Here is a 24743-nt window from a genome sequence, read left to right as displayed (position 1 = left end):
AGTTTCTGGTGGAGCCATATTGCTCTTTATGTTATTGAGTGTGTTCTTGCACTGTTGTGTACCCTTCTTTTCCTCCAGTCTATACCCGTGGAGCCTGTGCTTCAGGGGTCTCTCTCTCCAGTTGATGCAGTTGGTGGTTGTGGCTCAGCTGATCACTCCTCCAGGTGCAGGTGGGGCCATGGCCCTGGTGATTGTTGCTCTAGATGCTGAGGCTTCAGTGGTTGCTGATGTGGCTGGGTATCTCATACAGAGGATGTCACTGGATCCTGGCTGGGACACAGGTGTTCTTTTCCAGAGGGACTTCTTAAAGTTTCTGGAAGCCGCTACTGTGGATGCTTCTAGGGCACTGCTATGCCCTCTCTGACACTTCCCCCTACTTCCAATATTCTAATGCAGGGGCAGAAAACATGTTTCTGAATTGAGGCTCACATCCATATTCCTAAATATTTGTAGAGAAATGTGATAGGAATTGTTAGTAAGCAGGTCCATAAGTCTTTTCCATGTCAGAACATGTTTCCCAGGGTCAGGTGTTGGGCATCAGACATTAATCATCTGCCCCCTCTATCCCTGGGGTGCTCAGCTGTGTGTTATCTATAGTTTTTTTTTTTTGGCCAGCACTTACATTAACTCTCCAGAAAAATTTCTTGGGTTTGGAAGAGAAATGGGAAAAGAAAGAGTAAAGAACCACTTACTTCTCAGAGCCTTAGGTTTGGGAGACAAAAGATCAACACTCTGGGAACAAATAGCTGCTAGCTTTTTTTTTCTTTCCTTCCTTCCTTCCTTCCTTCCTTCCTTCCTTCCTTCCTTCCTTCCTTCTTTCTTTCTTTCTTTCTTTTTTTTTTTTTTTTTGAGACAGGGCCTAACTATATAGCCTTGATAGTCTTGTCTTGTCTAGAACTCAAAATATATTTCAGGCTGGTCCTAACCCCCCCAGAGATTCACCTGCTTCTATTTTCCTGAGTGTAGGAATTAAAGGCATGCACCACTGTGTCCAGCGGACAGCTGTTACTTATGGTTCCCTTGCTTATGGTGAACCCCACATGCTTCTGCAAGACAGTAGAGATGGACATGTCAACTCTTCACCAGTGTAAGCCCTTTTTGCAAAGCCGGTTCAGTGGATGATAGATTCTAGGGGAAGCCCCCAGCTTATCAACTGTTCTACTCCATCTTTGTCCAGCTGTGTCACTTTAAATCTTGGATGAATAGTGTCTCTCTCCATTTTGTACTTGTATTTTACATTCTGTCTTCATTGATAACTCTTTGTCTACTCCAGGTCCTATTTCTTCCTTAATCTGTGCCTTTAGTAAGAAGGACTTGATCCATGGAGTGCTGGCACCTTCTCTGTGCCAAGCCCATCTTGCTTGTTTTGTGTACTGGCACAGGGGTGGTAAAGGCCTTGACTCTTTAGAATCACCAGCTCCCCTAGGCTCAAACCTGTTCTGGGACAAGCTTCTAAGCGATGCAGTGATGCCTATATTTATATATTCACTCTCATCTTTTGACCTTTATTTTTCCTGAGAGCCCAGAGGGCCAGAACATGGGCATGTTTTCACTGAGAGAGGTGTTGATTATAACATGAGTGTGGGAGGGAACAGTGCTTGTTCTAGTGGTCATGGCAGCCAGTGTCATCTGCACTAATGGGGATCATGGAAGCTATAAGCAGGAACAGTTTGTCTGCTGGGTTCCACAGTCAACTAATTCTTCAGGAATTCTTGGGGTAGTCCAAGCCATTTGGAAGTTAGGGGTCCAAGGCTTATATGAGTATTTTAGTGTGTGCCTCCTTTTTCCACTGCAGTACTCTTCCCTCCCCTTTTCTTTCTCTCCCCCTCCCCCCTTCTCTTTCCTTGAGAGACAGTCTCATACGGCTGAGGCTAGTTTCAAACCTACTACATGGCTGAAGAGGACTTCGACCCTCCTATCTCCACCTTCTAGATGCTGGGGTATCATTCAGGGTTCTCTAAAGGAACAGAACCAATAGAATGTTATATATAATCATTATATAAACTTTAATAGATGGCCCATACATATAACCACTATATATGTGGGGTATTTGTTAGAGTTGCTTACAGGCTGAGTATCTTAGCCCAGGTTCTCATTCTTAGGTGTCAGACACTTTACCAATCAGGCCATTTACACAGCTACTGCACCTGTTGTTTGTATGTGTGTGTTGTTTTAATTTGGGTAATGGGGATTGAATTGAGTCCTCAAGCTTACTGGATGAGCTGTCTCCCCAACTTAAAAAGCATATTTTACCAGTATATGTGACTAATTTTTTCTTTTAGGGTCAGAGTTGGTGTGAAAATTCCAAACACTCTTTACCTGTTTGATGTGTTCTATGCTGAGAGAGTTGGTGTGATTTGTGAGCAAAGAGGTTTTTGTTAGAGGAGTCCTAAGCCTTCCACCTAGGTCCACCCTCTCAGGAGAGCAGGCAGACATGCTTGGCTAGGGACCAGAGTCTGAGTATTGGACATGCTACAGTGTGGTGCCTAGTGCCCCCTGGTGGAGCCAGAGTTGCTCTACAGGCCAGCATCAGTACAAGCTGCTTGGATGTTCTTTCTAGGTGATTGACAATCTGCCTTGTATGATGGGACTTCAGTAGTCCAAACTATAAGGAGACACCTGAATTTCCTTTGTGTATGCAATTGGCTTATGTTGTTGTAGTGGTGGGTCTGCAATTTACTATGTTGGTCAGGTTGACCTCAAATTCCCAGAGATCTTCCTGCCTGTTTCCTGAGTGCTGAAATTAAAGGCATGTACCATCACACCTGACAAGATTAATTTTCATTTTCATTTTATATATATATGTATATGTGTGTGTGTGTGTTTTTCACCTATATGTATCAGTTGTGTGACACTATTCCTGATATGGAATATTCCTGATATGGAATTCCAGATATGGAACCAACAACAGATCCAAACATACAAATATCACCAAAGTCCAGTTCTGTGAGCCAGAGTTTTATTGGGGTTGCTTACCAAAGCAGAAATGACTCAAAGACCAAGGCCTGCCCTAGCATGGGTAACAACTCACCATAGCTGGAAACTTGGAGCACACTGCAGAACCTGGAGCCGGCAGCTCAGTAGGTTAGAGGGTGTACCTTTCAGGTGGCGCAGTTGGTTTAAGCATCTTCTGGGCAGCTCAGCTAGTCTTTTGTTTCTTCTAAGCAGTTCTGAGAGTTTCTGCTCCTTCCAGGATGCTTGGCTGATCTGTTTATGTTTATTCCTGGCTGTTGGGTCTGAGCTTCCTCCAGGTAGTTGAGCTGGTCTGAGAGTGTCTCTCAGCAGTACTTACTGCTTAGATATGCTTGGGGAGTGAGTAGCCTACTGAATCTGGTCAGGTAACTTGAGTTGTTTACTTCCTGTCTTAACAGGCTTCCCTATAGGATGGAACCTTTCTTCTCCCCCTCCTCCTCTTCCTCTTTCTTCCTCCTCCTCCTCTTTCTTCTTTTCTGAGACAGGGTTTCTCTGTAATAGCTGAGTAGATTTCAGTAAGCTGAGTAGATTTTTCTTTCCTGTGTTTGTCTCAAATCTTCCTCTTTGGGCCTTTATCCTCTAATTCTAATTTTGTTCTTGACTGTTCCCTAGGAGCCCTTCACTGCCTGCCCTTGGAGTAGTAACTGCAGTGGGAGGCTCTTTGAAGTGGTGGAGCTTGAGTTGAGACTTAAGAACAATGTCTCATGTCTGTATCCTGGACAATTCTTTTCTTTCTTGAACTCTGAGTGGCTCATCCTTTGTCAGCTCAAACATCCCTAGGGGCCTGGAGGAAACAGTGCTTTCATGGTAGCTCATTCAGGGCCTTGCTTGCCTTGTTACTTGTAGGCGACAGCACAATGTGTCCCGAAGCCGTGGTTTGTTGTATGTGGTTATTGTGTAAACAGTGGCCATCAGGAATATAATAAAGATCTAACATCTGTGTGAAGGCCTGGTGTCCAGGATTGACCAGTGTCTTCTGATTCCTCTGCAGGAGCTGATTGACCTTAAGATGCTTCAGTGCAAGCGAGTTGTAAATGGTAAGTGTAGCCATGGCCTCCAGATTATGTGTGTGCTTATGTGGCTCAAGCAGAACTGTCACTGCCATTGCCCAGGACCCTTCCTTGTTGTATTATGTAATTGCATTGGTCACCTGCTTCCTCAAGAGCAGTCACTGCTCTTCAGATGTAGTGATAAGAGCCATCTCTGAGGTGCAGAGGTGTAGCTCATTGGGAGAGTGCTTGCCTAACAAGTTTGAAAGCCTAGTTGTTTGATCCTCAGCATCACAGAAACAAACAAACTAATAATCAGTTGTGAGATAGGCTATGAATGCCTTTCTATGATAGACTTGACAGCACAGAAATTTCCATATTTCATAGAGTAGGTAGGAGCTGAAAGGCATTGGAGTAAGGATAACTTTAGTATGGGCCCAGCTCAGACATCTAATAGTTGTGTGACCTTGGGAAAATCTCATGTCTTGTTTCCATTTCAGTTTCTTAGTAGTGAAATGAAAATCATAAGTCCAGTTTTACTTAATCCATAGCATTGGGTTTTTGCTTAAAGGAGGTAAATAAAGTACCAGGGAGTACTTCATACACTTAAGCTCTGTGGGATGGAAGTAGTTGTGAGCATTGTGATTCCCTTCTGGTTTATTGATGGCTTTGATTGTGCTTTAATTAGCACAGTCATCTTTAAGAGTCAAGAGATTTTGTTTGTTTTCTTGAGCTGTCCTTGAACTTGCTATGTGGTGGAGGATGCCGTTGAATTGATAGTCTTGCCTCTACCTTTTAAGTGCTCTGGTTCAGTTGTATAGTACCATTTATATTAAATTTATATTTTATTTTGTGTTGTAAAAATTCAGAGATGGGCACAGTGGTGTACTCTTTTAATCTCAGCACTTGGGAGGCAGAGCAGGCTGATCTCTGTGAGTTCTAGGCCAGCCTGGTCTACATAGTGAGTTCCAGGCCAGCCATAGGTACATAATGAAATCTTGTCTTAAAATAAACAAACACATTTTGGTATTACTGGGCCGGCCAGTGGTGGTAATGTATGCTGGCAGCCTCATCACTTTGACAAGGGGATTAGGAATTTGAGGCCTTGTCCAAAATAAATTTTAGTATTACAGCCTGGATAACCTAGAAAACAAAACTGCTCCAGAATCGCATACCTAAAGTGGAAATCACAAAAGGAATAGTGTATACTTTCCTATACACAGTAAGCATAGTTTTCATATATAGATGTGACTTGCCTATATAAATCTGTCTTTCCCCCAGGGGATTCTGCCTCACATACTGCTTTGCCAGTTCATTTTCTGCTAGGACATTTTCTGCATCAGAAACTATAGGTGACTATATCAAAATAGGTATCATCAGCTTCTTAATGGGATTTTCCAATATTTTGCTGTTAAAATGTTGCATCATACGCATGCCAGTTTTGTGTGGTTTTTAGACTTCTTACCACCTGTGGCTGTCTCTGTCAGGAATCAATTATCTTTCCCAACAAGTCATCCCTTTATCATACCTTTTATAACTGTTGAGGGATATTCACCAGAGAAGACTGCTGAGACATGGGTTTAAGCCAGTAGAAAGTCTTTATTAGCTGTTCATCCACTGCATGATGCTTGGGATCCCAGTGTAGCCCTGAGCCTTTCTCAGAGTTAGCTTTTGAGCACAAAACACATGTTCTGGGTTGACATACTTCAGTTAACAAGAACAATTAGCCAGAAACTGAATTACAGAAGCCAAAAAGCAAGCTTAGTACATTTAGAGACTTTCCCAAAAGCATGGGCTTTGATGGATTAGACCTTTGTTTTATTTTGGTAGGTGGTATTGTTTACATACTGAGTTTCAGTCTTTTCTTCTGTCTTTGGAGATAGAGTTTCTTTGGCTGTCCTAGAAGTAGCTTTGTGGACCAGGCTGGCAGCAAACTCAGAGATCTGCCCGCCTCTGCCTGCCAAGCACTGGGATTAAAGGTGTGGGCCACCACTGCCTGAACAGCATTTTCATCATGAGTTAGTTGTGTTAGAGTTAGTCTGGAACCTGATTACAATAACTGCCTATCTGTCAAGTGCTATGATGTTAATAGATTTTATTTATGGGTGTACTTTACATGCTTAAAAGATCTCCTGTGTTCTTTTTTTTTTCCCCAACATAATATTTTTATTGATTATTTGGGAATTTCAAATAATGCACCCCAATCATACTTCCCAGTCCTCCCAGATCTATCCGCCACCCTGTGGACTCACTCCCCCCCCAAAAAAAGAAGAAAGAACAGAAAAACAAAACACACAAGTGTAGCATGTGTTGCTAACAAACCCACTGGAGCATGGTCAAACTTCCAGCGGCCAGACCCTTAAAGGACACTGAATCCTCCACCTGCTTCCCTCCAGAAGCCATCAGTTGTGGAGAGCTACACTTCAGCATGTTTATCAGGTTTGTTTTTCAAGACAGTGTTTCTCTGTGTAACAGCTCTGGCTGTCCAGGAACTCGCTCTATAGACCAGGCTAGCTTTCAACTCACATAGATCTGCCTCCCTTCCAGGTGCTAGGATTAAAGATGTATGCCACCACTGCCTGACTCAATTTTTTTGTTTTGTTTTGTTTTTGTTGTTTTGTGTTTTTGTTTGTTTTTGAGACGGGGTTTCTCTGTAATAGCTCTGGTTGTACTGGAACTCAATTTGTAGATCAGACTGGTCTTGAACTCATAGAGACCCACCTGCCTATGCCTTCCAATTGCTGGGATCAAAGGTGTGTGCCACCATTGCCTGGCCCTTATCACAGTTGAAGAGTTCTTTGTAGCATGAATTATAATTGGTCTTAATAATAAATACCCACAGTCAGGTAGTAGGGGGTGAAAGCAGAAAGATCAGAGCCAGCCACTACCTCTACGAAATCCTCTGACTGAAAGGGGGCTAGCTTTTGGCTCAGCCCACCTTATATTCCTCTCTTTGCCCAGACATATCACTTCCTCTTTCCTCCTCCCAAGTGCTGGGTTTAAAGGTAACCTCTATGGTTAACCAGTGGCTAGCTCTGCACTCTGATCTCCTGGCAAGCTTTATTTGTTAGAGTACAAACAAGATATCACTACAGTTCTCTTCAATGGCTTCTTGTCTAGGCTGTTTTGTGTGTGTGTGTGTGTGTGTGTCTGTCTGTCTGTCTGTCTGTCTGTCTGTCTGTCTTTGGAGCCTGTCCTGGAATTCTTCCCTCTGTAGAGCAGGCTGGCCTCGAACTCACAGAGATCTTTCTGCTTCTGCCTCCCAAGTGCTGGAATTAAAGGCATGAGCCACCACTGCCTGGCTTCAGATGACTAATTTAAATAAACCTATAGTTCCTTAGGAAATATAAACAGTCATTAAAAGTCTCCCCTCTCCCTCAAAAAAAGCCTAGTTTCAGGAGACAGCACAGACCATGGACATCCATAGGGACTCCCTCGGCAGCACCAATCTTGGACCTCAAATGGTCTCCACAGCAGCTCAGACTATGGACCCAACATAGCCCTCAGCAGCATAGAATCATAGACATCAGCATGGCCTCAGGTGGTAGCACAGGCCACTCACATCAGTATGGTCCCAGGCACCAGCACAGGCCACTCACATCAACGTGGCTTCCCGTGGACAACAACATGGCTTTAGCATTAGCAAGACCAGGGACATGTGCATGGCCTTTGGTGCTAACACTGGCTGTAGGCATCAACACAACCCCAGCTGCAGCAGGACCACGGGCCCCAACATGGCCCTTGGCACAGACCACAGACATCAACATGGCTCAGAGCCAGGGTGATTGTTTAGATGGACGGTGTGTTTGGGGACTGAGTCTGTGAAAACTCCAGGTGTGCTGACCTTACTCGGCAATGCTGTGTTTCCCCCTTCCCCTTGACCACAGCCTTCTCTCATACCTGTCACTGGTATCGTTGCATCTCTCGTTTTTCCTTTCTCCACAACGCACTCACTGATCTGTTCTTCCATCTTCCCCACCTCTCCATCTAATATTTGCTCATCATGGCGACATTGGAAACTGCAATGTGTTACACAGTATATTTGTTTTGCCCAAACAGCTTTACATGGAAATATTCATTAAAATGAGTCATTGGTCTGGTTCAAGGTGTCTGGTTTCTGACACCCCATAAATACTAGACACTAGCCAAGGCTCATCTCAGGTATCTTGCTGTTTGCCCAGAGTCAGGGTGACTTTGCAGCTAGGCAGGACATCCGGGGGGATGGTTCTGTGTGACCTCCAGGCTGCTGCTCACCTCTCAGCCCTCAACATTGGCTTGCTGAGCTTAACCTTTGTGCTGCAGCCTGCAAGCAGCGCCACTGCTCTGTCTCCCTATCTCCCAGCAGGGCAGGCAGAAGGGGCTGCACCCACAGTGGCTCTGTGCTGAGGGCTGGCTGGTGGGCCTAGGACCAGCCCTATTCAGTAGTGGCATCTGATTCTGCAGGACCAGCTCCTCCATGTGCTCCAACAGCTTGTAAATGGAGTAGATGTTGGAGTGGACTGACTCAGAACACTGGCTCTGGGTCCAGATGGCAGCCTTTGGCCCACATGGGTGTCCTCTTGGTATTGTGGGATTCTTAAGATAGTCTTGTCATAGATGTATGTATTCAGTCATCTGCCACATCGGATCTTTTTTATGTAATAGTCTTCTTTGAAAGTTAATAGTACTTACTAAAGAGTAAACAAAAAATTTAAGAAGAGTAAATGAGAGACAAGACCCTGTGTTTTAATAAAACAAAACAAAAAACAAGAATAGATGAGTCAAATATGGTGATACACATCTTTAATATCAGTATTTGGGAGGCAGAGGCAAGAGTAACTGTGAATTTGAGTTCTGTTGGTCTACACAGCCAGCTCCAGGACAGCCAGAACTACACAGAAACCTGTCCACCCCCCTCCAAAAAAAGAGCAATATGAGATATGGCCAGAGTATTTGTAGTTATGTTTCTATGAAGTTGCTGCTAAGAACACTGATTATGCTAGCATCAGTCCTAAAGAGATACAAAATTAGATTTTAGCACCGGGTTTAGGATTACACCTCTTCAATCCCAGCATGGGGAGGAGAAAGCAGGACAATCAGGAGTTCAAGGCAAGTTTAAGGCCCGCATGAAGTATTTGAGATCTTGTCTTTAAAAAAAAAAATCAAACCACTGGGCACTTGTGGCACATGCCTTTAATCTCAGCATTTGGGAGGTAAAGGCAAACAGATCTCTGTGAGTTCAAGGCCAGCCTGGTCTACAGATAGAGTTGCAGGACAGCCTCCAAAACCACAGAGAAAACATGTCCTTTTTCTTTTTATTTGCATTTTTTATTATTAATTTATTTTTTACATTCCAATCCCAGTTCCCCCTCCCTCTTCTCCTCCCACTCCCCACCCCCACCCCCGCCTCCCCCACTTCCCATCTGCTCCTCGGAGAGAGTAAATCCTCCCCTAGGAAATCTACTAAGTCTGTCCCATCATCTCATTGAGGCAGGACCAAGGCACCTCTCTACCCTGCAGACCCCTGTGTCTAGGCTGGGCAAGGTATCTTTCCATATAGAATGGGCTCCACTAAGTCAGTTTGTACATTAGAGTTAGATCTTGGACCAACTACCAGTGGCCTCATACATTGTCCCAGTCACATCATTGTCACCTATATTAAGGGAGTCTAGTTCGGTCTTATGCAGGTTCCCCATTTGTCAGACCTGAGTCAGAGATCTCTCACTAGCTCGGGGTCAGCTGTTTCTGTGGGTTTCTCCAATATGGTCTTGACTCCTTTGGAGAAACCATGTCAAGAGAGAGAGGGAGGGAGGGATGGATGGAGGGAGGGAGGGAGAAAAGGAGGGAGGACAGAGAGAGAAAAGAGAAAAAAAATGAAACCAAGGGACTGTTACTGCAGTTCTGGGGGATCTGACACACTCTTCTGGCCCCCAAATGTTGTAGAATATTATTTTAAGGTGTGCGACTTTTGTTTACGCTGCATTTGTTAAACTCTGTGAAGCTGTGTTTTGTGCTTGTTTAAAACAGCTGATAGTCTTAATAAAGAGCTGAATGACCAGTAGTGAGGCAGGTAGGCAGAGAGTATAAATAGGAGGAGAAAAAACCCAGTAAGAGAGCAGCAAGAGAACAAGGAGAGGAGGAAGTCAAGGGCCAGCCACTGAGCCACCCAGCCACCCAGCCACCCAGCCACCCAGCCACCCAGCCAGCCACCGAGTAAGAAGGAAAGTAAGGTATACAGAAGTAACAAAGATAAAAGCCCAGAGGGAAAAGGTAGACAGATTCATTCAAGTTAAGAAAAGTTGGCTAGAAATTAGCTAAGCTAAGGTCGGGCACTTATAACTAAGAATAACCCTCCATGTCTGTGTGTGATTTACTTGGAAGCTGGGTGGAGAGAAAAACATTTCTTACTACACCCAGGGGCACTGCATGCACGCGGTGCATAGATATACATTCAGACAGAACATGCATACATACAAAATAAAAAGTTATAAAGACAAAATTTTAAGCCCTTAAGGCTCTGGTCATTTTTTAATCAGTTTTACATGTGTTGCTATTCAAAGTCATGCTGTTTCATATATACCACAGCATGTATATGTACACATATACATCACAGACAATAGCAGTATAGTTTCATGCCTGAATGAAGGTTATCTAGGATTGGGGATACAGTTCAGTGGTAGAACATTTACCTAGCATATGGAAGGTCACTGAGAAAGAATAATTCCAGCTTTTAGAAGGCACAGGCAGGAATGTCAAGACTTCAAGGCTTGGGCTATATAGGAAGACCCTGTCTATCAAAAGGTGGGCAGGGAGTTGGGAGGTTCACAAAGCAACAGCAATAAAAATAGAAAATTTCCAGCACATGTATTTTGTTGACTAAGCTCACCTCAGCCTTTTTGTGATTAGAAACAGTATTAGAAGGGTACACAAATGGGTCAGTGGTTAAGAGCACTGGTTGTTCTTACAGAGGATCCCAGTTCAATTTTCAGTATTATATGGCAGCTCACAACCATCTGTAACTCCAGACCCAGGAGACCCAATGCCCTCTCTGGCCTTGGAGGGCAGCAGGCACACAAGTGGTATACAGATGTATGTGCAGGCAAGACACCCATATCCATAAAATAAAAATAACATTTTTTTTTAATTAAAAAGAAGGAAACAGTATTAGAAACACTAATCACTTTTTAGGCTTGGAGTCATTTTATTTTGTTTTGTTTTTTTCAAGACAGGCTTTCTCTGTATAGCTCTGGCCTTCCTGAAACTCACTTTGTTGTAGCCCAGACTGGCCTCTAACTTAGAGATTTGCTTGGAGTCATTTTAAACAATGAGAATACCAATATAAAACAAAAATGCAAGAAATCACTAACTGTGACTTATAGAGAATTTTTTTTGTTGTTGTTGAGACAGGGTCTCATAGCCTAGTCTGGTCTTGAACTCATTGTGTAGTTGAAGATGAGTCTGAACTTCTGATCTTCCTGCCTCTGCCTCCCATGTGGTAGGATTATTGGTATGTACCATCAATGCCTGACTCCGAGGGATACTACAGTATGAAAACAAACAATGTTGCTTTGTTTGACCTCATCTGGGAAAGTGACTCAAATTTTTTTTTTGCCACATTTGTCTGTCTATGAATGATTAAAAATATTGAGAATATTGATTTGCAGGTCATAAATACGTTTTAGTAAATAAGTGAATAAGGCTGACTGGCGTGTAGTCAGTCTTCAGTCATGATGCCTGGACACTACATAATTAAGAAATGATAACTTAGATAACCTTAGAATGCTACTTTCTAGAGCATTTTGGGCTCAAGTTTCATCTATGTCCCTTCCTCCTAGCTAAAATGCTAATAATATGTTAAAAATTACAGAATATTAATATAAACATGCTACTTATCAAATAATTGTAAAATGAGCTACTGTCACTCTGAATAGAGAACATCAGCAGCAGCTCAAAAAGCTTCTAAGTGCATATTTATTTCCTTTAAGAAGGATATATATTGGGCTGGAGAGATGGCTCAGAGGTTAAGAACTGGCTGTTCTTCCAGAGGTTCTGAGTTCAGTTCCCAGCAACCACCTGGTGGTTTACAGCCATCTGTAGTGAGTTCTGGTGCCCTCTTCTGGCATGCAGGCAAAACACTATATTCATAATACATAAATGAATCTTTAAAAAAAAATAAATAAAAAACAAAACATGTATCAAGCCAGGTGTGGTGACACACGCCTTTTATCCCAGCACTTGGGAGCCCAAGGCAGGCCGATCTCTGTGAGTTTGATGCCAGCCTGGTCTACAGAGCAATTTCTAGGACAGCCAAGGCTGTTACACTGAAAAACCCTACCTCAACCCCCCCCCCCCAAAAGGAGCCAAGGAATGAGAGATAGAAGAATATATATCTAGAATACACTTTCCTCCCTTCCAGGTTGTAGCTTTGCTGTGGCTTCCAAGGCCTAGGCTGGATTGAACTTCCATCTTAACAGGGTGGTTTGTATTTTCTTACAGAGGTGCTCAGCACAGTGGACTTTGTTGCTCCAGATGACCGAGTCGTTTTCCGTACCTGTGAAAGAGAACAGAACAAGGTGGTTTTCCAGATGGTAAGAGACACCTCCCACTCCAGTGTCTAGTGTCCATCTGAGGCTCCCTGTTCCCTGGAATTCTCTAATTCCTGCCTATACCTGCCAGGGTTGGATGCCTGTAATACACTGTACAGTGGTGGCAGCCTATGTATTTGGCTTGAAAGTTTTTACAAGGTTCGTTCATGATTGGGTACACTATTTGAGACTGTGGAATTCAAGATGTTGCAATCTGTTTCATACCTCCAGTCTCAAACTTATTTAATTATAGGAATTATTTTTTTGTATGACTTCTGTATTTATTTTTTTAATCCTTAGGATTGATTATTCTGGCCAAAGTGTTTTTATGTAGTTTATATCAAAAGACTTGTGTCATAGATATAATTATAATATAGCTTTTCTCTGATTTTTCTTTTTTTTTTTCCAAGACAGAGTTTCTCTGTGTAGTCCTGGCTGTCCTGGAACTCTTTATGTAGACCAGGTGGTCTTGAACTCAGAGATCCTCCTGCCTCTGCTGGGATTAAAGGTGTGCACCACCACACCTGACTAGTTTTTCTCCCTTTCTTTAGGCATAACTTGGTGTTTGTTTAGGAATGGCTCCTGAATGACATTTAGATATTTTAAAAATTTAGTAACAATTGATAGACAAAATTTATGGCAAAATATTAATTGTAGAATTTAAGTGATCTGATCATGTGCTCTAAATTTTTCCCCCATTTTTGGTATGTGACGCTCAAGCATGCATGCGTGCGTGTGTGCGTGCCTATGAAGTTGATATCTGATATCTTCCATGACTGTTCTTTACTCTGTTGGCTGAGGCAGGTCTCTTGATGAACCCAGAGCTTGCTGAGCTGGCGAGTCTAGCTAGCCAGCTTGCTCCAGGGACCCTCCGTTTCTGCCTCATGAGCACTGGGATTGCATACAGGCTGCCACTTCTGCCCACTTGTTTTAAATAAAATTTTATGACATTACTTAGGGTGTGTGTGTGTGTGAGTGTGTGAGAGAGTGTGTGACACATGTGTGCCAAAATGCACTACTTGCAGCAATCAGTTCCCCTACCTTATGCGTCCTGAGGATATATCTCAAGTTGACATTCTTGGCAGCAAGTGCAGTTACCCACTGAGCCATCTTACTGGCTTTTATATGGGTGCTAGTGATCTGAACTCTGAGCTTCATGCTTACATAGCAAGTATTTTATTTACTGAGCCACCTTTCCAGCCTCTGTTTGAAAATAACAGTCTCATTGATGAGACTGTTTAGTCTTTCCAAGTTCATCTTTTTCCTTTGTTGGTGAGCAAGTCTAGTGTACTGCCTGACTGGTTTTTTTTTTTTTTTTTTTTTAGTTGTTATTATTTTATTTTATGTGTCCCAACTGGGCCTGACTCTTATACTTTCTGGCATATGCATGCATACATGCATGTATGTATGTGTGTAAGATACCAATAGGTGTGTTTGTCTACATGTGTGCACTTGTGTCAAGACAGGTTGATGTAGTTTCTTGTGTTCCCAGGGGACTTCAGACGCAGAGAGAGCCCTTGCTGTGGCCAGGCTTGTGTAAGTTCTTCCCTCCTTGGGAATGCCTTGTCTCTTCTGTAAGCTGTGAGACCTTAATGTCACTAGCAACCCATCTTTTGCTTCCTAGCCCCTTACTTTCTGTTTTCAGGTGAAGGGTATTGGGTTTCTTTCCCTGTGGTATCCAAAGGTTGGCCTGGGATTCTTATATACCCACATGGCTGTATCCTAGGGATCCTCTATACTGAGCCCTCATTTTAGTGTTTATTCATGAGTTTCCCTTTCCAGGGACTTTTCTGGGAGTCCTGAAGCTAACCCTCATGAACTGTAGATAAGATATATTCCTTCCTGAGTTAACAATCAGGAGAATGCAAAGTGAGAGTGATGGCCTCGGAGTTAAAGCTGAGCTCAGTTGGAATTCTGGCTCTGCTCTTTGCTAACTGTGAACTTAGGTAAATTATCTATTATCATTGAGAACTTTGTCCTCTTATTTATAAATTGATGCCTATCAGCCTTTGCCATTATAGGAAGCAGCAAGTGAAATGATGCATGCTGTGTCTTTGCAATATGTGGCCCATCATGAGTGCTTCATGTTAGCTCTTGTGGGTTGGTTACTGTGAGAGTAAGAAAGAACTTGGGCTATAATTACTGCCTAGCACAGACTGCTATAAACCAATGGATAAATGAGGATCCTTTCTATATCAGAGAATTGTTTGTAGTAACCAATTGTGCAGCTCAGCAAATTAAGCTTGTCTATTACAACTACCACCAGCACCACTACCACCTCCTCTTTTTCTCTCCTGCGTAGTCCAGGTTTGCCTCAGATGTGATCTTCCTGCCTCTTCCTGAGTGTTGGGATTACATATGTGTGCCACCATACCTGGCTCAGTTCAGTAACCATTATAGAAGATATGCTCTGGCAATGGCTCTATGCTCATACCACTTTTCTACATTGACAAATGGCTTCCAGTATCCCAGTTGAAATGATAGTCCTAGGATGGAATCAGACAGCATTTGAACTACCTGGTACAACCCTCAGTGTAGAAAAGTCCTCTACATCCAGCTCTCTATAGATGTGTATTCGTTATGTCTTTCTTCTGGAGCTCTGCTCAGATGAGACAGTTTGGGGATGGGCTTCTTTTCTGATTTTCAGCCTTTGTTGTTGAGAATTAGTGTGTTTCCGGCCCAGGAGAATCAGGAGTACAGAACCCCTTTATCTTTCACCTATTTTTTTTTTCCCCTCAAGTAGAATATTTATTACCTTTTCTCCTTCATGTTTTTCCAGAGAAAATGATGTAGCTGGTATTGATGTCAACATGGGCTGTCCAAAAGAATACTCCACTAAGGTAAAATGATTTCCTTATATTCATTATAAATGAGGCTAATTGTACATGACAGCTCAGTATAGTACCTGGCTCTGGGATAGACCTTGTGCTGGATAAGGAAAATGCTCAAAGGGTTGTTATTAGGCTGGGTATGATGGCACATATTCATAATCTGATCTTGCAAAGGCCAAGGTTGGAGGCTAGCCTGAGCTACAGAATGACCTTGAACTTATGAGCCATTACCTCCTCCCAATGTTGCCACCACAACCAGTTTTATGAGGTGCTAGGGTTTAATCTAAGACTTCATGTATGCTAAGCAAGAATTCTACCAACAGAGCTACATATCCAGTCCCTGTACTTTACTCTCAATGAATTCAGACTTTTGCAGTCTCAGCTGCCTCAGTGGGTAAAAGTATTGCCTGATGATATGCATTCAGTCTCTGAATACTACTGTGGAAGGAGACAGTCAACTCTTGAAAGTTGTCTTCTGACCTCCACACGTGCACTGTGACATGCATGTGCCCCCTCCTCACATACCATACATACATGAAGTAACAGTAAATAAAATTAAATTGATAACGATCCTCCCTCTGGGGCTGGAGAGATGACTCAGTAGTTAAGAGTGCTTGCTGTTCTCCTAGAGGACCCGACTTCAGTTCCTAGCAAACAAGTCAAGTAGCTCATAATCACCTATAACTCAACCTCCAAGAGGCTTGAAACTTTCTGGGCTCTGAGGGCATGTGATGTGAGATATATATATATATCCCACTCGTGATTTATTAAAGTAACTCACATTAGCTAGATAATGTTGTTTACAACTGTAATCTCAGCACTAAGACTGAGGCAGGAGGACTGTAATGAGTTCAAAGCCAGCTTGAACTCATCCAGGGTTATATAACATGATCCTGTGTCAACAAAATAAAACACAAAGTAATTCATACTATTATCTGATTATGAAAAAAATCAGGAAAATTATTGATAAATAAGTCTATCATCAAGAAACAAGCATTGGCAGGAGTGATGCCTCACCTGATAAGGATGCTTTCACCAAGCCTGATGCCCTGAGTTTAAACCCCAGGGTGCACGTGCAAGTTGTCCTCTGATCCGGGAGTAAGCACACACACATACACACACATACACAATAAATGTTAAAAAGTTTTAAAAGAGAGAGAGAGAGCCATTGTTGTCATTGTCAAACTTTAAGTTGCTCTGTGAGTTGGTGGCTTTCATTTGCTGGACTTTTGTTTTTGTTCTTGTTTTGACATTGCATTTATCTATGAAGTACAAGCTAGCTTTGAACTCACCACTGTGTAGCTGAGGCTGGCTTTAAACTCTTGATCCTCTTGACTCAACCTCTTAAGTATGTGTGCCATTATGTTCACGTGGTCTCTTTGTTTTAAGGATACAGTAGATGGTGGGTTCAGTTTGTTATGACTCAGAGTTCTCAATGGGGACGTGAAATCCTAAAAAGAAAAATTTTAGTGCCCACTTCTAAATTGATACATGGTTTTGTAAAAATGGTTAGAGTGATAGTTTTCTGGATTCATCACATTCTGGCTCCTGATGGTGGGCACCGACAATGCTCTACCTTCCTGTGTGGTTAGGAAAATGCCAGTTTCCAATGGACCTTGGCTACCTCGTTGCTACACCGTGTTGCCATATTGTGGTTGAGACCGTTGTCCTTCAATGGATCACCCTTCAATCGTAATGCCTTCTGTGTGTTTCTTCTTAGGGAGGAATGGGAGCTGCTCTATTGTCAGACCCTGACAAGATTGAGAAGGTAAGTGACATTGACAGTGGGGTCCTCGTACATGCTGTGAGTTAGAGTTACTTAAAATTTCTCTCCGGATTTGCTGAAGTCTACCTAGACTCTCTAATTGGGGCCCAGAGAAAGGAAGTTTAATTAATTTTTTTATGTTATGGGTGTTTTGCCTGCATATGTGTCTGTACCATATACATGCAATCCCTGAAGAGATTATCAGATTCCCTGGAGATGGAGTTAAGGTGGTGTGTGAGCTACCTGGTATGGGTGCTGGGAACTGTTCTCAGACCCTCTGCAAGAACACTGTGCATTCTTAACTGCCGAGAAATCTCTCTAGCCCTGGCCTGACAAAAATTTATTTTAGTTATCTAATTTTTGGCCTGAATCCCCCCCCCTTTGGTTTTCTGAGACAGAGTTTCTCTGTATAGCTTTGAAGCCTGTCCTGAAACTCACTCTGTAGACCTGGCTGGCCTCGAACTCACAGAGATCCGCCTGTCTCTGCCTCCCGAGTGCTGGGATTAAAGGTGTGAGCCACCACTGCCTGGCTTGGCCTGAAAATTTTTAAGAAATAAATTTGATGTGCACCTAGATTTAGGAAACCTTGTAACAGCCTTCAGTTATATAAAGGGGCTATATAGATAGGGACATGCTACCTGAGACCCAGAGGGCCTAAAAACTCAGATATGGCCTCCTCTATGTTGATTCTTTCCCTCCAGGATAATCTGAGCAGAAGGCAGATCACTTTGGGTAGGGGCATGTTCAAAAGTCTTTGTGTGTAGATGGACAGGCCTCTCCTAGGGGTCTGGATGAGGCCACTTCCCATCATCCCCTGCTCCCCCATCCCTTTTTTTTTTTTTTTTTGAGATGATAATTTGCTATATAATTCTGACTGGCCTTGAACTCTTAGCAGTCTTCCTGCTTTGGCCTCATGAGTGCCCTTTGAGAGCAGACCAGGCCAGGGCTATATGAGGCAAGCTGAAGTTAATCTCCCTTTGTTTTCCATCCTTTGGAGAGTCTACAAATGAACTTAATGAGGGCCAGGAGGTAGGTTGGCTTTGATAACTAGTGCTGTGGGCTGCCTGGGCTTGTGTGGGTAACAGCCTTGCCATAGTACTACTTTTCTTTCTTAATTTACCAGTCACATGGGGCACCATAATGTAAGTTTGTTTTTGGTTTTTTTCTCTTTACTCTTTTGGGGGGCCTGCTACCCAGCTCCCAAATAAATACACAGACACTTCACTCCTTCTTATAAATGCCTGGCCTTAGCTTGGCTTGTTTGTAGCCAGCTTTTCTTAAGTTATGCCATCTACCTTTTGCCTCTGGGCTTTTATGGTCCTCTATTTTATACCTTTCTTTACTTCTTACTCCATGGCTTACTGTGTGGCTGTCTTCCTCTCCTCCTCCTTTTGTTACTTGATTGTCTCTTCCCTGGATTTCACCTATTTATTCTTTCTGCCTACCTGCCCTGCCTATCCTTTCTCCTATCTAGCTTTTGGTCATTCAGCTGTTTATTAGACCAATCAGGTGTTTTAGACAGGCAAAGTAACACAGCTTCACAGAGTTAAACAAATGCAACATAAAAGAATACAACAGATCTTTGCATCATTAAACAAATGTTCCACAGCATAAACAAATGTAATACATGTTAAAATAATACTCCACAATGAAGTAGCTTCTTTTCAATGGCCATTACAGTATTTCATTTATTCTTAAGTCTCTTGAAGTAGATATGGCAGGCATTTGCACTTTGTCTTCTCTCTCTCTTTCTCTGTCTGAGGCAGTGTTTACTTGTGTTGCCCATGCTAGTCTTGTACTCCTGGCCTCAAATAATTCTCCTACATTAGCACTATACATTAGTTACCTTTCTGTTGTTGTGATAAGGTACCATGACCAAGGCAACTTAAGGGAGAGTTGGCTGGGTGGTGGTGCATGCCTTTAATCCCAGCTCTTGGGAGGCAGAGGCAGGTGACTCTCTGAGTTTGTGGCCAGCCTGGACTGCATAGTGAGTTCCAGGACATCCAGAGCTTCACAAGGAAACCCTGTCTCAAAACAAAACGAAACAAAACAAAACAGGAGGAAGAGTTTAATGGACGTATAGTTCCAGAGAGATAAGAGTTCATTAGGGTGGGAGGCATGGCAGCAATGGGACAGGAGCAAGAAGCTATGCAAGGCTTTTAACTTTCAAAGCCTGTCTCCAAGGGACATACTTTCTCCATCAAGGTGGTTTCTCTCTATAACATTTCAAAAAAGCAACACCAGCTGGAAACCAAGTGTTCAAATGCCCGAGTCTATGGGGACATTTCTCACCTCAACCACCACATACCACCAGATCAATTCAGTTTTTAATCTTTTTGATAAAAAATATTAAACTAAAAACCCAAAGTAAACAGACATCTAAAAAACAATCAAAATATAAAAATGAAATTCAGACACACAAAACCAGAATATTTTATTGAAACTGAATTGAATGTGGTACATGCTATATACATATATATTTATATTTATTTATATTTGAAATCCCAGCAACTGGGAGAAGGAGGAGGCAGGAACAGCAGGAGTTCAAAGCCAGGCTGGACTATATGAGAACTTGTCTCAAATAGACTAAAAACAAAGCACAGAGAGAAAACAGTGAATTGCATAAGACCTGTTCCAAATATGTGGCAGACAAAGCCAACTTCAGAGCTATGGTTCTGCAACTCCTAACCACAGCATTCCTGCCCTTTCTTAGTGACACCTCAGGCTAAAGGTGACTGTTGTGGTAGTTTTGTTTGCTTGTTTTGTTTTTTCAAGACAGGGTTTCTCTGTATTACTTTGGAACTTGCTCTGTAGATCAGGCTGGCCTCTGCCTCCTAAGTGCTGGGATTGAAAGTATGTGCCATCAAAGCCTGTCGATTGTGGTAGCTGTAAGCATTTAGCCACAGTTCAATAATCACCTGAACTTTAGAACCTGCACTCAGACATCCCTGTGCATAATGAAGTGCATAACTGTGAGCCTAAGGTGGGTTCACACAAGTAGGAAACGCCTCATAGGAGGCTATGGTGGACGCGTGACACAGGTGTTTTCACTCTCGTCCATCCTCCTCACTTCTTAGGCCAATGATGTTTGGGTCTGTCCCGCCCCGCTTTAATGAGCCACATTTGTCAAGAGGCAGCTGTGATGCATTCCATCTCAGAGGCTTAGTTCATTCTGCTACTGTCACATGGGTCAGCTTAGAGTAGTAAATGAGGTTTACCTCATGAAAAGGCAATGCAGGCTTCCACAATGAAGTTAAGATGTGACTTAGTCATGTGTGGCAGGATTCAGTTCAGGCCCACACTGTACTTGCAAGCTGGGTACTGGCTGAGAGCTTTTTGGGTACTTTGAAAACTCTCTCATAGATGCTCATATAGGATCAGGAAAAAAAAAATTGGCAATACATAGTGATGGTGGCTGTACCACTGTGAATGTAACTGAAGTAATTACACTTAAAAGTGTTTTTAAGTCAGGTGTGGTGACACACACCTTTAATCCCAGAAACTGGTGAGTGGGTCAGAGACATGTGGACCCCTGAGTTTAAGACCAGTCTGGTCTACAAACTAAGTTCCAGAACAGCCAAAACTACACAGAGAAACCTTGCCTCAAAAAACAAAACTAAAAAAGAAAGGTAGCAGACACTTAGTCTCAGTCAGTATTCAAGAAGCTGAAGCAGAGGATTGGACTCTAAGGGAGTCCAGGCTAGTCTGGGATACACAGTGAAACCCATCTCCAAAACCAAAATGTGGGGTTTGGGCAGAGAACTTACAGTGACAAGTTTCTTTCTTTTTCTCTATTTTTCTTTCTTCCATCCCTTTGCCTTCTTTCCTTTCTTTTCTTTTCTTTTTTTCTTTTTTGAGAGAGAAGGGGGATCTTATACATCAGGGTGGCAGTGGGCCCGTCTACCTGTGGGTTGAGATACTGTTCTACTCCTTAGATCTATGTTTCTGGTCCTTTCCCTCCTCTCTCAGAGACATGTGGCATGATTTAGAGCTTCATGAATTTCATGCTACTACCTTTTGATAAGACAGCCTTAGGAAGCTGGTCAGTGGTGGAGTACACCTTTAATCCCGGCTTTCGGGAGGCAGAGGCAGGAGGATCTCTGTGAGTTTGAAGCCAGCCTGGTCTAAAGAGTGAGTTCCAGAACAGCCAAAGCTGTTAAGCAGAGACACCCTGTCTCAGTTACAAAGGGGGAGGGGTGCCCATTTCTCCCTGGTGTGATCCTACTAAGTAGCTAGGTCTTTTACTTCCCTAATTTCCTTCCTGGTCTTCAATGTGTATATGAACAGAAATTCTAAAGAAAGTACCTAGAGTTACTTAGAATAAATCAAAAGGAAGTTCTTAAAGACTGAACATTGTATCAAGCTACTTATTTTTGTCATCACATTTCAAAGGGAACCTTCTGGAGATGTTTATTGATTTGTGTATTTTGAAGAAGGATTTCACAATGTCCGGGCTGGCCTTCTACTCCTTATGTAGTGAAGAATGACCTTGAACTCCTGTCCCTCCTGCCTCTACCTCCCAAGTACTGAGGCATGTACTGCCATGCCCTAGCTAGACTGAGAATTTTTGTGATATATCCTCATGAGCCTGGCAGTCCCCTTCCTTAAAGTGCAAGTGTTCCTTTAAAGCTTGCCAGAATGGCTGTCAGAAATCAGATCTAGTCTGCTGTCAGAGGTAGCACCTGGAGAAGGTTCCTTCCTACTGGACTTGCTGGTGAATTGTCTGCCTTTCAACAGTGTTTCCTGGCCTGACTTGAGTGGCATTCCTCAGATCTTACATCTGTTTTACTGTAATTGGCTCTCTGCTGCCCCCATCTGTCTAGAATCATAGATGCAAGCACTCTCGCCTATCAGATAGTTGCTCTGTTGGTTAGAAAGAAATACAGTTCTTGGAAGAGGGCAGTTTAGATCACCTTCCCTCTCTTGTGTCTGGCCTGAAATTTTTGATGTAGAAAGAAGATAGCAATGCCACAGACATTATTTGTCATTTATATTTCTTTTGATCTCTGATTTTCATGTTGCCTTGTCATGGACTACTTGATCTTTCTTTGAAACTTTTTCTAATTGTTGTATAAGAAGCAGTGAAAAATACATTGAATGTGTTGTATTTTCCTCTTATAGTTTATATATTTGTGTATCTAACTTCTCAAAAGAGAGGATTCATGAGGATAGGGCCTAGGCCCTTAAAGATCTTCCTTTCTCATTCTTCAGTTCTGGGATAGCACTTGGAATATTCCTTTTATTCAGAAAAGAAGCTGTCAGCCACTGGACAGTGGTGGTGCCCACCTTTAATCCCAGCACTGGGAAATCAGAGGCAGGTGGGTCTCAGAGTTTGAGGCCAGCCTGGTCTACAGAGACGGACAGCTGGGTTATACAGAGAAACCCTGTCTCGGGAGAAAAAAGAAGAGGAGGAAGAGAAGAAGAAAGCTGTCGGTCATAACCAGCTGTGTTTATAACCTCAGGGTTACATTGAGAGTGTTTGGCGATGATTTTGAAAGCACAGGTTTCTATATTTTTATTTTACATCCTGGCCACAGTTTCCCTTCCCTTCTCTCCTCCAAGTTCTTGCCTCCAACCCCTCCTCTGTCCCCCCACCCCCAGTCCCATCCACTCCTCTGTTTCTGTTCAGGAAAGGGCAGTTCTCTCGTGGATACCACAAAGCATGGTACATCAAGTTGTAGTGAGTGTAAAAGCTCCCCCATGCAGTAAGGCTGGGCAGGGTGACCAAGTATGAGGAAAGGGGTCCCAAAAGCCAGTAAAAGAGTCAGAGACAGCCTCTACTCACACTGTTAGGAGTCCCATAAAAGGACCAGTCTACATAACTGTATCATGTATGCAGAGGGCCTAGGTGAGTCCTATGCAAGGAAAGCACAGGTTTCTAACCTCTGTCCAAGAGACCTATTCAGAAAACAATGAGGTAGGATTTAAGAGTTTGTGCTACTCAAGCTCTCCAGTTAATACTGGTATTTTTCCTGGCAAAGGATTATTGTGTTTCACACAGGACTACATGCAGATCCATTCACTTCTTCCTTCAGTGTATTTAACATGTGTGTATATGTATACATTTATGTACCATGTAGGGACTTGCTAGTGTTGGGATTTTAGCATGGAATAGAGATAGAATCCTTGTCCCATGGAATTTACATGTAAATACACACAACAGTTAACTGCAAGTAGTCACACATATACAAACTGTCCTTCTACTGGTATGCATGGGTCTTGTAGCTGTGTTAACTAGTGCAAGCAGTGTGGTGGTTTGTCCCAGAAGAGACAAATGTTCCTGTCTACTCCTCTTTGCAGATCCTCAGCACTCTTGTTAAAGGAACACACAAACCTGTGACCTGTAAAATCCGAATCCTGCCATCGGTAAGGACATGTTATTTATCTGAAGGTTATTCTCTCAGATGGTGATAGATGTGGTGGCAGAACTGAGCCTACTTTAGGAGTCGGCAGCTACTCCCTTGAGTCTTTAATGACCACCTTGTGCTGTAATCTTTCTTACCCAGCTAGAAGATACCCTGAACCTTGTGAAGCGGATAGAGAGGACTGGCATTTCAGCCATTGCAGTTCATGGGAGGTGAGTGTTTACCTTCTTAGTGATTGACTGGCAGGGAGATTCCTCAACAGACCATATGTGACAATCAGCTTCTCTGTGTATTTAGCCTAACTCTGCCTACCTCTCTGATAGCCTGCGAATCCAGAGAACATTCAAACTCTGCATGGATTTGCATTTGTTTATTCAATAAGTAGGCACAACTTCAAGTATTAGAAACACAGGAGGGAGCTGGACGGTGGCGGCGCACACCTTTGATCCCAGCAGAGACAGGCGGATCTCTGTGAGTTTGAGACCAGCCCTGATCTGCAGAGTGAGTTCCAGGACAGGCTCCAAAGCTATGGAGAAACCCTGTCTCGAAAAACCAAACAAAAACCCACAAGAGAGGCCAGGTGATGGTGACATATGCCTCTAATTCCAGCGTGGAGGTAGAGGAGACAGGCAGATCTCTGTGAATTTGAAGCCAGCCTGATCTACAGAGTGAGTTCCAGGACAGCCAGGGCTACACAGGGAAACCCTGTCAAGAAATAAAAGAAACACTGGAGGAAGGGGAAGGACCCAGCCTGAAGGATGTGTAAGTTGTAGAGGTGGTGCAGTTTGCTGAAAATTGTATCACATAGCCAGGAAATGGCAGAACTAAAATTTTGAATCTTGTTTTTTCTTCTGCCCTTCCCTCCTTTCTGTCTTTCTTTCTTTTTTTTAAAGTGCTGGGGATTAAATCCAGGGTCTTGTATATGCTAGGGAGTGCTCTTCCATTGAGGTATATCCCCAGTCCATTTCTGTTTTTGGTTTGGTTTTGCTGTTATAAAATCTCATAGAGCCTAGACTGGCTTCAAATTGACCTATAGCTGAGGCTGACCTTGAACCCCTGATCCTCTTATCCTCCATCTCCTAAATTTTGGGATTATAAGTATTCACCACAATAATCATATCTCTCTCTGTCTCTACCTCTGTTGCTCTTACTCTCTTTGTGGAGACAGACAGGGGTTCACTATACAACCTAGGCTGGCCTGAACTTTCAATCCTTCAGCCTTAGCCTCCCAAGGCTGGGATGATAGACATGAGCCA

At 43.0% G+C, this 24743-nt stretch overlaps 1 protein-coding gene across 5 annotated transcripts in view; it reads left to right on the top strand.

Annotated features, from left to right (window-relative positions):
- Nucleotides 1-24743, top strand: part of Dus2 (dihydrouridine synthase 2) — a 43821-nt gene that overhangs the window by 7616 nt on the left and 11462 nt on the right. For 4 of the 5 annotated variants that reach the window (XM_051201397.1, XM_051201396.1, XM_051201395.1 and 1 more), the window contains 7 exons: nt 3965-4010; nt 12438-12529; nt 14019-14062; nt 15306-15366; nt 17078-17125; nt 23423-23488; nt 23629-23699. In XM_051201397.1, coding sequence (XP_051057354.1) covers nt 3983-4010; nt 12438-12529; nt 14019-14062; nt 15306-15366; nt 17078-17125; nt 23423-23488; nt 23629-23699 — 410 coding nt within the window. In that variant the 5' untranslated portion in view covers nt 3965-3982. The remainder of the gene's footprint in view (nt 1-3964; nt 4011-12437; nt 12530-14018; nt 14063-15305; nt 15367-17077; nt 17126-23422; nt 23489-23628; nt 23700-24743) is intronic. The other variant, XM_051201398.1, reaches the window with a different exon arrangement.

Source organism: Phodopus roborovskii, unplaced genomic scaffold (genome assembly GCF_943737965.1).
Source record: "Phodopus roborovskii unplaced genomic scaffold, PHOROB, whole genome shotgun sequence".
Classification (NCBI taxonomy): Eukaryota; Metazoa; Chordata; class Mammalia; order Rodentia; family Cricetidae; genus Phodopus; species Phodopus roborovskii.
This window is presented reverse-complemented; position numbering and strand designations above follow the sequence as displayed.